Here is a 15,851-nt window from a genome sequence, read left to right as displayed (position 1 = left end):
TAATTAAAATTCATAATCTAACAGATAGTTACACTTTCCTTTAAGTAACAACTTGCATTTTTGGTGTCCATTGGGAAATTAAAGCCAGTCAGAGTAGTTCTAACCACATCCACCAACATGTGAATTGTTCGCTACGAAATGAAACTGATCTGTTACCTTTATATCATAAATTTCATAAAGTTAAAATACTTTGTATGATAGACTTTGCTTAATGTTAAAAAAATCAAAAAGAACATCAATTAATATGATTTAACTTTTTTATCCTTATAAAGTATATTTTTTTTGTTTATAAATATAATTTTGATAAACATCTATAACTTTTATTTGAAATCTTAATCATTTGTTTTTAACAACTCTTTATTATTTTGTTTTTAATACACAATAATAGGATCGATAGTGCCTTAAATGTAACCGTATGTCATGTTCTCTGTTCCACATTTTACATAACAAAAAATCTTGTAATATTTTAATAAGAATACACAAACTATTTGTTATTCACTCTGATTTTTATCGTGTAAAAAGAGATTACTAACTGAAATGGAAAGAATACGTAAATACAAAGAATTTTTTTTTTTATTTCTATGTTTTCAGTTATTTATTTTCATGTAGTGAAAATGAAATAATTAAGTAAATTTATTCGTAATTGGAAGCATTATTGAGCATTATATTCATTATATTTAACATTCCGAAGGTTTTTTTATGAATCGAGAAAAACTATAAAACATTCATTAAACCGTAAAAATCATATAAAAAAGAACAATAACTCATAAACACACCACATTAGTAAAGAAAAAAATTAAAATAAATAAAGTAAAAAAATAAGAAATCAGAAGCTGGAATACTTATTTTATAATTTTGTTTCACTGTAAGACTAAATTCATTTTCACCATTTGAAAGTTTTTTTTTTTTTTAAATATATAACTGATATCCCCAATTTCTTGACAAATAAAAGGCATTTCACAGTTATATAGAAGCAGTAAATTTTAGTCATTGTGTATGATAAACTAGTAAAAACTATAAACTTGTAATAAAATCCCATTTTGTATTTATTAGGTCTTTTTTGTTTTATTTCGAATTAAAAGTAACCTAACATTCAAATTAGAAAAATATATATATGGCCCTCAAATAAGAATAATTATTTAGTTACAAATTACTCCGGTTTTTGACTCAAATATCATGCTATAAAGAACTCGTTTAAGTATTTTCCCTCAACCGAATTTAGGAAGTAATCGAAATCATTAGTCAAATAACAAAACGTAATTTGTCTAAAACTACTTTAATAATAATGTTTTCCCAACGCATTGTTATCGTAAAATCGTTTTCAAAACTAAAATACACTTCCTTTGAGGAAGTTTAAAATTAAGGGGAAATAAATCATATATGCTCCGAGTAAAGTGCTTGGAAATAAATGAAAGTTTTCTCAAAACTCGGTGCATATTTACATGGTTTGACCTTCTACTAGAAAGACCGATACCTAAAACCACATCAGTAGGTACACTACCACATAAGGTTCCTGCTGCACCAATTACGTAACAAACTACCAAGATCCCTGTGAAGGGATCAATTAAAATATCATCGCCTGGTAAGGCATCTGCCGTCCTGTCAAAACTTCCAACTCCTCCATCTCTCTTCAGCATCTCGAGGTCTCTACGAGAATATGGTGGAGGATGAATTGCCAGAAGAAGCAAAGCACTTACTAAAAGTTATAAAATCAAAAAAGTAAAATGGATAGTTCGTACTTGATAAGTAATCTTCACACAGAGTTTTTATATAAAACAGGAAAAAAGTATTCTTTATGGGTACAAATATTTTTCAGTGTAATGTTTGCGGTCTCCGTTCTCGAAATGAGGATATCGAAATCCTGCTAAAGAAAGAAAGTCTATTGGTGTTATGTCTGCAGAAAACTCACCTCCATCCCCAGGATGATGTGTCTTTTTGCAGCTACGTCTGCGAGAGATGCAACCATCAAATTGAAGATAGAGAACGTGGTTGAAAGAAGACGTGTTAACCACGCGAATTCCTTTAGATACAAATATCCCTAGCTACAAATATCCCAGCGGTGGCAATGAAGATATTGGCACCATTTAAAATTAATATCTGCTACTTGTACTTTCCCCCAAATTCCGATGTCAGTGAGGATGATCTGGTCAATCTGTTATCACAGATCCCTTGTCCTCTGTAGAGTAAATAAAAAATTCTTTCATAAAAAAAAAATAATAATTGCATTGATCATAAAACATATTACTTCCCCGAAGATAAACTTGGAAATTATTATTATTTCTATCTTAAATATTTATTTAATTCTATTTTAACAAATAATTTTAAACGAAGTTATGCAGCGTATTTAACCTACAAATATTAGTACAAATTCAAACCTATAAAAATCACATTCATTTTTTTAACATTAGTGTATTATTTAGGGTTATTTTTCCCCAAAAAAAAACATTGAAAAATTAACGAACTAGGTGTTTTACAAAATTGTTAATTATTTCCATTCTCAAAAAAAAAACAGTAAAATTTATTTTTCTCATTAGAAAAAAACGCATAAAAATATTTCAATTTATATTGTATTTATTCTTCCACTTCTAATCCTGTTAGGTCAAAAACTTTTCTATCCTAATAATTGATCATTAAAAGAAAATAATAAAAATTTTAAAGTCAGTAGGTTGGTAAAGCATAAAGTTGTTTCGTATTTTTTAAGGTGGGAATATTACTTTGTAATCCTCTGATAAGGGTTGGAAAGTATTAACTATCCGAGTTAAATTTGATGTTGGAGTCATCAGTGATTTGGTTAATTGGATTCCGTTCTCCGTTCCATTTTGTTCTGAGAAAATATTTTTACTTGAATCCTAAAAGTAAATAACTTACATGTCTTATTATATATCAAAAAACTAGTTAATTCTTATCAAGATATATTTTGTAAACAAAATTCAGGTTACGAATAATTTTTATTAAATATGATATTCATCGATTTAAAATAATGACAAAGAGGTAACACGTTGACCCATGTTTTTATATCGTATAGTTTCGATGGTTTTTATAAAATAATAGTTCATAAATTATAAAATATATAAATTTGAAATTTATTAAATTAATAAGTGATAAGTTTATAGAACTGGCATCGTTATGCAAAGAACTAAGAGAGAATGGTGGAGTTGCTCTATAATGGCAATCGATCAAAGTCAAGCTACGCAACAGAAGGTTAAAGAACTGTGTTTTTCGATTCTCAGAACAAAAAGATATCACAAAATTAGTAAAAAATACAAGGTTAAAATCAAACAAAATGAGAACAAAACTAGAAAGTTTTCAGGAAACTTGTTTTAAAATCAGATGGATAATTTGACTTTTATAAGATTTCAAACTCGAGTTCATAAAATGCTTATATCGACAATAAATATTGAAAAATTTATTAACACTTTATTTATTAAAATAATGTACTACGAAGTCCAAGTGGTAGGTAAAGAAGAGATTTATTGTGATTTTTTTTTTTCGTATTTTGTCCTACAGGGAGAATAAATAATTGGGACAGTAATTATCTTTATAATAATTAACCACCTTTTACTGTTGTGACATTTTGTATTTTTGGCAATCTAAAAAATTTAATTTATAATAAAATGCAACTCATAATTAAATTTCAAAAATGTAATTTAATTTTTTTTTAAATTTCGTTAAAGTTGATTTATGTTTTTTTTTTCTTTAAAATTTGACCCGTTATTATTTAGCGGACAGTAAACTATATTTAAGAATTAAAAAAGAAATGAAAAACAAATTTTAATTTTCCAATAAATATGCTTCGGTTGAAATTAATATCTTTCCATTTAATTCAACTATTTCACTGATTGCTGTTATACACCTTTTCTTTAGTCATTTTGAAGCTTCTAATGATTACGACTCAACCAAAATCAAATGAAATTTGTTTTTTTTTTGTTTGTTAGCATTTGCCTCTTAGGAGACCATAAGTAAATTTGAATAATGATAATTACGTTAAGAAAGTTATTCTACAAAACATCTCATTAAAGTTACAAAAGTTCAACACCTCGTATATAGGAAAAGCACCTGTATAAGTGGTCAAGAAAAGTCAATATTTAATATAACAATAGAAATAAATCACTGGTAGGAAAAATAAAAAAATAAAAACAATGTTATCAATACCAACACATGAAAACAAAATTATAAATAAAACAAATATTTGCTGGTAATAAAAGTAGTTGTAATTCGTAGACTCTCAAAGTGACGTTCACTACACAGTTACAGACTCATCCTGTGTTCCCACTCCCTTAGGTTCCTTCTCCCGATCACTCCTTTGCTTACATCTCCCAGGACCAGCACTTGGAAACGATTTAGTCGTCTGATGTCATCGCTATTCTCCAATAGATTTACTACCAAATAATTTACATGTCGTCTAACCTTTGCTTGTACCGCTAAATTTTTGGATTTCTTCGTAAACAGAAGGTAATCATAGATAGTCATAAATTTCTCTACCCTTAACAAATCACATGGCGTTTCTGTTATGATTCTCATCAATTTGTTTTGGAATCTCGTCGTACGCCATAGCTGGAACCCATTCATCCAAATAGGTTTAAGGATAACTCTGTATGTCAACAGTTTTTTAGACCACAATAACTGTGATTTTCTGCCCTGTACCAGTGCAATTACCTATACTTGATGTAAGGCTGTTTCCTCTTTTCTACCGTGTACCCTCAACGTCAAAGGCCACGTCATGTGACGATCCAGGTTAGAGCAAGGTACCGTACCCGATTCGTGTGAGAGATGTAGACGTCATTCAGTGGAATCGTGGACAATCATCCCTTCTTATCGTATATGTCATATGGCTCGATTTGTTCTGATTCACCCTCATTTTCCATTTAGCCAGCCACGCACTGATTGTACTTTTCTAACTCTGATTGTTCTTAAGCAGAGGCTTGGTTCGAATCTTTATCATTAGCTAAAATTGCTGAGTCGTTTGCAAACGATGCGGCAGTGACGTAATCCGGACCAGGAAAATCTGATATGAAAATCGAATACAGAACAGCCAAAGAACAGAGCCGTGAGGAACTCCCAACTTTGTATAGAAGAACCCAGATAATTCCTGATTGAACTTAACCTGGGAAAAGCGTTCACCAAGACATTTTCGCAAGATTAAGTAAAATGGTTGAGGGAGGCTCTGTTTTAGCCTATACAGTACACCAAGCTGCCAGACCTTATCAAAGGCTTGCTAAACATCCAAAAACGTTGCTGAGCGGTACCTCTTCTCCAAGCATCACGTTGTGATGTTAATAACTCTATGGGTCTGTTCAATGGAAGAATGCCCTGTTGGTTCTTAAAGCCAAGTTGATGATCTGTTATAATCTGCTGTCGCTCCAAGATAAGTCACAACCTTCGGAGAACAGCTCTTCAAACAACTTGAATAATATCGTAGAAGACTTATAGGTCTGTAGGAAGTTTCATCATGAAGAAGTTTACCTAACTTTGGGTCTATTAATACCTGGGAAACCTTCCACTTAGATGGAAAATTCGTTGTTCGGAGGGGTTGTTCGCTGTACGGAAGTATTACTAACATCTTGGGAGTAATCAAATCAAAGCTTGGAGCCTTTTTTAATGTCTTCCCTTCCTTGATTGTATCCTAGTTCCTTCGATGTTGAAAACATCGAGTACAATACATAAAAACCTTCACCATAAATACCTTGCTCAGTTGAGAAGCAAATAATTTGGCATTTTCGGAATCACTTCTAGCCCATGTCCCATTCGAAGGTTTCAAGGGAGGTAATGCAGTTGAAGCTTGCATCTTTCTATAAACAATGCTTGCCACTATTCGCGGGGGATAGATCATCAAAGTACTCCTTGAATAATTCTTTTATAATAGACTTCTACAATCTTTTATTCTTTATGCCTCTTTTTTGAAAGAATCTTCAGGCTCATGTAGCATTACCACCTTCTCATAAGCCGTCCATCACTTCCCTTGGCTTGTCAGTACCTTTTCCTTCCTTCATACCTCTCTTCCGGTGTCGAACGCCAGGCTTCTTCTTTTTAGTTCAAGAGTTCAAGGTTAATAAAAACTTTGATGTCGGTTCTTTCGTCATCCTATATCGATCGTTAATAACACTACGCACTCTGTGCCTGCATTCTTCAATCTCTTCATTAATGTTATGCATCGGAACCGAGTGATGCACTTTCCTGAGCACTACTCGGGAAGCGCTTTTGCCTTCCCGAAAAAATCTCATCTCTCGATGGGATTATGTTCGTATATCAATCGAATTATTTTCTTATATATCTCAATGTCCTTAGAAATCAGGCGTATTTGTTTATAGTCTATTAAACGTACGTAGTAATCATTACAGACTACAGCTGTTTCAAGAAGTTCATAAAACTTCATACCGTAAAGCACTACATTGGTGGAGGTTTAACAGCGTTCTCCTTGGTAACATCAAAGTTCATATCCTCCACTGGAAGATTATTGATACGATTCGATAACGGTTGTTCTGCTTCCTTTTTGGTACTTTTTGGATATTCTAATACCCGTTTTTTCCGAAGCGTTGACATGATTTTCTCTGCCACGGAAGACGATCTGGCTGCGAGTCTGTCATATAAATTTCAGAGTCAATTTCTGAAGCGTCAGTAAGGCTCGAGATAATATTTTTTCTATTTAACTTTCTGTAAGGTGATCTTCTTAGGTTTCTGTTTGAAACACCAGCGGTTTGGGTTTTGTAGTTGCTATGCAAGGCCTAGGAGGTCCCGTCCCGTCGTAGCTCTTCCCTTCTACCACCACTGCAATGCCGCAATTGCAGCTCGATGATCATAAGCGTTGCATTCTTTTTTTCAATGGCTTTTAAATAGAAGTCATTACAAGAACAGGTTCTGTGTTGATTAAACGGTTTTTAGTTTTTAGAAATCTGTTTTGTTTGTATAAAATAGTTATTCCATTAAGTCATATTTGATATAAAATGCTATTCGCTTTTTGCTTTATCATTTATTAGTAGTTACTCTTTTAAGTATTAATAAAGGTAACTTGCCTTATTTGATTTCAGATTTCTTACAAAAAATTATTTCTATATCAGCTTTTAACGGTCGCTCAGCTTGGATAATAAAAATTCTTTATAAGATTATCTGTTTCTTTCTTTAAATTACTTTCAAGAATTAAATGCATTACATTATTTAACTTATGTCTAGCAAACCAACTATTTAGAATGGATTTAATCGTTCCTATTGATAATCAGTGAATTTTGCCAAAGGTAGATTTCATATGTATTAAAATATTTAATAGCATTAGTTCAAAAAACTGAAAAGACGTTATTTGTCACAGATTTTAATTATGCTAGCAGAAGAGTCACCATCTACATTTACAAATTTAAGAATAAAAGCTCCGCGAAAGGCAACTTGAATTATTAATAGCTTTTTATTGTACTTATTTCATTATACTTATTCTTTTGGAATCTCTATTTTAGACTTAACAATAATTAGTTTAAATCGTAATCTTCTTTTCCTGAAATTAGTTATTGAAATGTTTGCTGTTACCTAACTAAAGAGATTGTTTGCTTCACAACGTTGGGTGACGAAAATAATATTACTAGAGTCTACTATCTTCATTTCATGATCTTTTAAAGCGCAGTCAGCTGCTACTCTGTAAGACGTCTCAGGTGTTATAATACTACCAGTGTATTTCATGTTTCATGAGAGGGCTATTAAACTTTATAGGCACTAATTTCTGAGTAGTGTAAGGTGTTTGTGAGGTATAAGGTCGGATAAGGGCATTTTATGGTCGTTCCGAGAACTATTATCTCCTAGTAAAAATTTCGTTTAATCTTAGAATTATAATTTACTAACGTCTAACACATTATTTCATTTTAGTGTATGACAGAGAGACAGGTATACGAGAAAATTTTCAGAAGGTTACTAATTAACTGTTAATAGTTAGTTTCAGATTAGGCTCCCATCAAACAATATTATTGCAGTTAAAAATATAAGACCAAATCGCAAAGAAAAAAATTCGCGGGAACCATTACAAAATATCTCAACTAAAACATAATTCGATTTTTAAACTATCATCATCAGTTACAAATGAAACAAAAGATAAATAGATGTTAGGTAATAATATTAATGTTTAAATTAACCTAATTAAAAATCAGTATTTAATGAATACTTAACGAAAAGTATTTTTCTTGTTTTAATTGAAAACAAAAATAAAAATAATTTATTCATATAATAAAATAATAACAACGTTCGTCACAGGGAGCTCGTCATCTAAAAATTAGTGGACAGATTTTAATAAAATGTTGCACATTTATACCTTAGAGGCTTGGTCATTGTATATAGTTACAATTATCATGATATTCCTAATGAGGGTTAAGATATTCATTTACAGAAATCTGTACAAGAATATTATGAAGTAATATGATTTTTTTTTTTTTATTTAACTATATCTCTAAAATACTTAATATTTTAAATACATTAATTTTTTATTAGTTTATTATTATTATTATTATTATTAGTAGTAGTAGTAGTAGTAGTAGTAGTAGTAGTAGTAGTAGTAGTAGTAGTAGTAGTAGTAGTAGTAGTAGTAGTAGCCTAAATTAGTACATAAATTAGCGAACTTTTATGGGTTTTGATTGTTTATTTTGGCTGTTGATATTGGATTGTCAAAAGTTAAAAAAATATGTCTTCCAGAAAGAACATTAACTTTTCTTATTATTTAAAATCTGCTAAAAGAATGAGACTATTTCGGTCCTCTGAAACAGCTGAAGTGCGTAATTCTGGGTTAACTCCTGACTGAGAGCGCTACGCCCAGACTCGAGCTGTTGCTTCGTCTACAGCAGAAGCGTATCTAAGCTTCTGCATTAAGAATGAGGGAAACATTGGAGGAGAGAGAGCTTTTCAGGCTTTAATTGTAATGTATCAGTATTATTCTCGAAACCATAAAAATATCAAACTCAGCGGGGGATCACAACTAGGCGGGAAGGACGAGCAAAGCGAGTCCTACCCGTAGCCAGGTGGAAAAATTGACCAAAATGGAAAAGAAAAAAATTTTAGCTAACAAAAAAACAGCATCGCTTTTGACTGTAAAAAAGCGAAAGAAAATGGCTAGTTGTATAATTTAAACCACCTACAACTCCCAATCGAACTGGCCAGCATATTCTTTACCCCTCCGATTACGCAGCGTAGGAAAGACAATAAAATATCTAAAGAAAGAGAGATAGCATAAACCTTCAACTATCCTTCAAATATTTTATAAGTTAAAAAACTAGAACGTTATGATAGAAAACTTTCACAAAACCGACTAGAGATATTAATCCCCTGTGCTTATTCAACTATTAATTTTCTCCACCATTATTTTTAAAGTAATTTTCCTTATTATCTAACATCTATTTATTAATTTTTATAGATGTAGTAAAAGCATTTGACAGAGTACGTTGGGAATAGTTATTTGAGATTCTGAAAGAAAAGGGAGTTGATTGAATGGATAGGAGACTGATCAAAGAATTGTATATGAAGAAAACAGCAGCTGTGAAAATAAATGACAATGTCGCAAATTGATTAGAATAGGAGAGGAGTGAGGCATGGCTGTTGTTTATCACCTACACTGTTTATCTTTTATGGCAAGGAAATATTAAAAGAAATATTGGATGACCGAAAAGGAGCAAGCATAGATGGAAGAAATATAAATTCAGATTTGCTGATGATCTGCTGATTGTAGCTAAAGTCACTCAAACATTACAAGGAAAGATAAAAACGTTACAAGTAGGGATGAAGGAATGCGAGATGAAAATAAATGTGAGAAAATCAAAGATTATGAATGTGAATAGGAAGGATGATGTGGATGTTGTAACAGCAAAAAGTAAGATCGAACTACTAAAAGGATACAGATATCTCGGGACAGCCGGCCTCCGTGGCGCGAGTGGTAGCGTCTCGGCCTTTCTCCTGCAGGTCCTGGGTTTGAATCCCGGTCAGTCATGGCATTTTTCACACACGCTACACATTCATCTCATCCGCTGCGGAATGAATTGCTTGACTGCGGACCCGGAGGTAAATCAGCCAAAAAAAAAAAAAAAAAATGATAAGATATCTCGGAACAGTACTAACTGATGACTGGAGGAGTAAAGAAGACATTAAGACGAGAATTGCAATGGCAAAGGAAGTCTGTTTTAGAAAAAAACCTACTCTGCAGTGATATGGATCTGATCTTAAGAAAGAGATTAGTAAAACATTATGCTTGGAGTACAATTTTGTTTGTATTTAAATATAGACACTGAGAAAAAAGGAAAGATTTAAGATTGAGACGTGAGATGTGACTCTTGAGGAGGATGGAAAAAATAAATCGGGTGGACAGAGTTAGTATAAGGTGTATGTATTAAAAATAATAAATGAAGATAGAATAATATTTGCAACTATCAGAAAGAGGATAGGAAACGGGATCGGGCATATAGTTAGGAGAAAAGGAATAAATATACAGTTCTTAAAGGCTCCGTTGAAGTTGAAGAAAGAAGAGAAAGGAAGAGGCTGAAGTTAATAAATAATATAAAGGATAGTAAAGGTTACAATGAGAAGAAAAGCAAAGCATAGGATAAAAAAAGATGGAAACAGTGGTGCCAGGGACCTGAAAACAGGCAAAACACCACATAATGATGATTTATTAAGAACAGTTCTTTAAATTTTTTTCCTAATAAATTTACTGTATAACCACTTTCCAGGCAATGTCGGACCATGGCCTCCTGTACTTCTGCATTTATAACAAGCCAAGTTTTTCTTTTTTGTAGTTTCAGTTGGCCTTTTAATATGCTTAGAAATTCATAATCACTGTTTAATTAGTGTTATTGCTGGTTGATTCTCCCTTATTCGACGGTTTTACCTTTATCATTAGAGTTTCCTAAGATAGATATTGATTTACTAAAGTACTCATAACAACACTAATGTTTTGCTTGTTTATTTTTTTAAAGTATTTTTTTCCAGATAGCAAACGGTGGGTAGTGTGAAATTTTTAACCATATTTTATCTGATCTTCTTCTCTGTTATTCTAAAATAATAATTCTGCAGTCTAATAGTAAATTCTTTCAACTCTTTAAGTTTACTATCAGTGTTTAATAAAATCCATTACGTTCAATTTCACTGTTAAATTTTATAGTGATATTTATTTGTTGATTAAATCTTTTTTAATTTGATTTATTTATTTTTAAGAATTTTTTTAATGCAGTAAGAAATGTAAGATAACAAAAAACTAATAACTACGTATAAGTCAAATTCATGGGAAATACTGGAATTCGATTTTCATTTTCATTTTTAAACTATAGGTAAAAATATTATCTAAGAATCTATAGAAAGCGGTTATTAATCATTCCATTGTCCTTCAATCTGTTTATAGAAACCTATTTTTGGAAACGTCATACTCGGTATTACTCTATTTTAAAAATCAATAGAGTGAATGGACACACAGTATTAATAAATCTTTTCAGTTTATATATATACATATATATTGTTTGCGGTTCTACAAGGATATTTAGAGACTATCAAAACGTAAAATTTCTTACAAATACAGTTTATTACCCTAAAGACATATAACAAAGTAAGTAAATAATTAAAATAATATTAGCATATATAACACACAAAATAGTAATTCAAATAAAAATACAAGATTTATTTAACGACAGTTGAAAACCAAAAACTCCAATTTACTAAAAGCCTTTTAATGACCGCTAGTAATTAATATTGCATTAAAAAGATAACTATAGAAAAAGTCTAAAGTTCATACAGTTTAATGTTTTCAAGTATTTACTTTTACTGTTTATAAAAGAATTACCCTACACTTTATGAATGTATATAATACTGTCACTTTCACTACTGTTTATCAATAACTCACCGAACAATGTACAACTTCTTGCAATCACCCACTGACAACCCTAAAATACTCGTGACGTACTCTTCACTTGTTACTGCACGCTTACTAATAACCCTGGTATCACGAACACGCCGAACATGGCCTCGTAGAACTACTGACTTTTATCGTTTGTTATCATGATTGCGCCAAACATGGCCTCGTCGAACGACTGACTCTCTTTGACCGATGGTCCCTGGCAGTATTTGTATCCCCTGGGCTGTAGAACCAATACCCGACTCATCTGTTTAATTGTTAAAGTGCAGTAATCTCCAATGTCTGCGCACTTACATTTTTCTACAAATTCTTTTTCCGGTACGGTAACCTTTTATGTCAAGCAAGAGCTTTTATATGTGTCATTATCTACAAATAACAAATTGTTAGACGGACTCGTTATTCTAAAGAAAGGATTTCTTTAGTTCCTTCTGGATTCTTCTTTTCATTATTATTTTCTCTTTTTTTCTTCTTAATTGGAAGAATAAATTAAATCCGTTATGCTGGTCCGTTATACAGCTTCTGTTACAATATATATATATATATATATATATATATATATATATATATATATATATTTATTTTCAATAAAACAATAATATTTGAAATTAATTGTAAGAAAAGAGAAAAATAATGTAAGAAAAAATAAAAGTAATGACTTTTAATTGATTTCAGGGGAGCTACCGGCAGCAGTTCACGATGGGAGTTCTGGTACTGTCACTTCATGTTGGAGTACCACTTGGCAAGTGACACTAACTCAGTGTCTAACAACTCTCTTTTTCTTTAGATGACATCTTCTCTCATATTAATTTCGTAAGTATGAATATAAATATTATTAATAACAATTTCATTATTAATAAAATTAAAATAAATTTTCCATCATTTATTATGCGAAACAAAATCGAATTTTTTTTTTTCAGTTTTGACTGATCTATATAATGAAGAGAAGATGGTGTAGAAGAATAATGAAAAAAACAAATTTAAAAGACATTAAATTTCTATCGGTGATAATGTAGGCTATGATAAATTTTAAAATATGTGACAAAATGAATAATTACAGAAAAACTGGTTTTTTATATACAGATAAGAACAATTTAAAACTAAAATTAAGAGAGTTATAAAATAATATTTAATTAATATTAGTTACAAATTCAGAAATTTATTATTTATTTTTTAATCTGTTAATAGAAGAAAAGAGTTTATGTATCCCATTTTATTATAGTTATCATTGTAATTATTGGTATGTATTTTTATAAAAAAATGTGTATTAAATTTTTAAATACATATTTTATAAACTTAAAAGATTAATGTAAATGATATGTCTGAAAAAGATCATGTTATTATTTTTTTCTTGATATATATTTTACTGAATTAAATGTTTAATAAATGTGTGACAACTTAAAAAAAAAATTAATTGCGAATGGTTGTTATATATATAAATGATACGTTTATTAGATTTTAATTGTAAATTTATTACCATAAAAATATATAGCCTAATTATATAATACACATTATATTTTCACTTGTAAAATGAGATGTTATATAAAGTTACATGTAAAAAAACTTAAGCAATAAAAAATTTATTCTCATTTTATGAGTATTATTTTATCTGTAACTCCTGTTTGTGACTAGTAAGTATTACTACTGTTAATTATTAAAGTATTATAGCTTGTCCAAGCCGAACCGGCACAGATGAATAGCATAGCTTAACGAGCACGGGTTTATGATACTATTCGATTAGTTAGGGTACGGACTATTTTTATTCCAATCAATAAACACGTCTTATATCTGTTAGTTACTTATTTAATCCTGAGTTTATATATTATTAAATTAATAATTTACTTCTTTATTAGATAGTGAAATAGATATGATGTGAAATATTATGCGGACTAATCAATTGGCTTTTACTGATTAGAGTTTAGGCCAAAGTAAATTTATTTATAATTTTTTAACTGTATATAATATCCAAGCCAAAGAAGGACAAGATTGATGTCTACTGTTTATGTTACGCCCTTTACCCTTTGTTCTGGGAGTGGCGAATAACCGTACGCTAGCCCAGGCAATGAGTTATACATAAGAAAAATAGAAAATAAATAAGTAACAACTGAACGATGTGTAATTGTAAACATTCAAATGAAACATTAAATGTCTATTTATACACACCATTCCTGATTAATTCAGAGTATAACTTGTTTTTGTAAATGATTCCTTTCTAATTTATACTGTATTTTCAGTTGCATATGATATATATATATATATATATATATATATATATATTATACTTTAAATTATTACATACAATAACATGAATCATATGATTTTTGACGAGCAGTTATGTTAAAACTCAAGTTTCTCTTTAAAATTTAAGTTTGTTTAAATTTCTTTAAATAAATTTTCACCTTTTTTGTTACTCTTTATAAATACTCACTCTTTTTGTTATATAATTACAATAATTATTATTATAATTATAATAATAGTAGCTTACGGGCATTTTTGTTAAGTGTGGACTTCAAATGGAAGAGAATCAGTAATAACAGGGAAATTATTATTGAAAACATGATATTCAATACAAATGGTTAGTGTATTTGAATAAAGTTGAAATATATCGAGTTGAAGGAAGTCCAATCGTCTATGTCGATAAGACTTATATTTTTTAAGTTTTCATTAACAACATTTCTGTTGGCAACCTTTAAATGGGTCTGAGTTTTTTGCTGTACCTATTTCAAAAGGAGAAAGGATAATTACCAAGGCCGGTGGTGAAATGGGATTCGTTTCAAAGTGCTTGACAGTATAGAAAGTCAATTCTTCTTTAGATGATTATCATTCTCAGATGAAACATGTTTTTAAAGTGGATTAGAGTAAGATTAATGCCTAAGTTGCCAGTGTCGTTATTTTAGATAATGCTTCTTATCAAAATGCTGAAGAAATCCGAGCACCGAATTCAGCATCAACAAAAAAATCAATGATTGACTGGCTTCGGACTAACAGCTCACCATTTCATGAAAATTTGACAAAAGTTTAGTTGTAAGAGATAATTAAAAAAAAAATAAAGATCATCAGAAAAATATAAGATAGGTAAGATATTGAAGGAAGGCGGGTTTCCTATTTTAAGCCTACCCTCATATCATCCCGATTTGAATTCCATCGAGATGATATGGGCACGGGTAAAAAACCGGGTCGCAGCCAAAAATCTTCAATTTACGACAGCACGATATATAATACTTTTTTTTTCTGTCATTTGACTGGTTTAATGCAGCTCTCCAAGATTCCCTATCTAGTGCTAGTCGTTTCATTTTGGTATACTCCCTACAACCTATAATTCGGACGTAATAATATATTACGTACGACAGTACGTGTATGTACGTTAATAATATAATACGTACGACAGTACGTGTATATACGTATGTACGTTGGTATGTGCGTACGTATGTATCTTGCATAACTCAAAAACGATTTGCCGTAGGATGTTGAAATTTGGGTTTACAACTGTTGTAACATCTAGTTGTGCACCTCCCCTTTTGATTGCAATCGACTGGACCAAAAGTTCAAAAAAGCCCAAAATCCTCAAAAATTTAGATTTTGGAGTTTTTCTTAACTGCAGTAATATGCCCTAATTGAGAGCTTTTCAACGATAAGTAGTACTCATTTTCATTGGTTCCAGAGTTCTAGCCAAATAAAATTTTAATTAATGAAATACTTGGATCTTATAAGGGGAAGGCACATCGGTTCGAATCAGGCTTCATCTCCTTTTTCTTTTTTTTTAATTTAAATATATTGATTTATTAATAATTATTAATCTCTGATTGTAAAAACGTTTAACAATAAATAATATTCAACAACAATAAAAAAAAAATATGAAAAAATATCACAAGTTATTAATGAAATAAAATTTTATGTAATTTTCATTTTAAAAATGTGTGTATAAGTAATCTAATAGGTGTCCAAGGAAGTCATGTAGTGTCCATATAAATTTTTATAAAAAATTAAGTATTGCTGT

General features: G+C 30.4%; 1 protein-coding gene across 1 annotated transcript in view; it reads left to right on the top strand.

Annotated features, from left to right (window-relative positions):
- Positions 1 to 12,959, top strand: part of LOC142320978 (zwei Ig domain protein zig-8-like) — a 327,902-nt gene extending 314,943 nt beyond the window's left edge. Inside the window, exons 7-8 of the mRNA XM_075358976.1 lie at positions 12,530 to 12,667; positions 12,775 to 12,959. Coding sequence (XP_075215091.1) covers positions 12,530 to 12,645 — 116 coding nt within the window. The 3' untranslated portion in view covers positions 12,646 to 12,667; positions 12,775 to 12,959. The remainder of the gene's footprint in view (positions 1 to 12,529; positions 12,668 to 12,774) is intronic.
- Positions 12,960 to 15,851: the final 2,892 nt, after the last annotated feature.

Source organism: Lycorma delicatula, chromosome 3, assembly GCF_047948215.1.
Source record: "Lycorma delicatula isolate Av1 chromosome 3, ASM4794821v1, whole genome shotgun sequence".
Taxonomy (NCBI): domain Eukaryota; kingdom Metazoa; phylum Arthropoda; class Insecta; order Hemiptera; family Fulgoridae; genus Lycorma; species Lycorma delicatula.
Note: the sequence above shows the minus strand (reverse complement) of the source record. Positions and strands in the feature narration are given on the sequence as shown.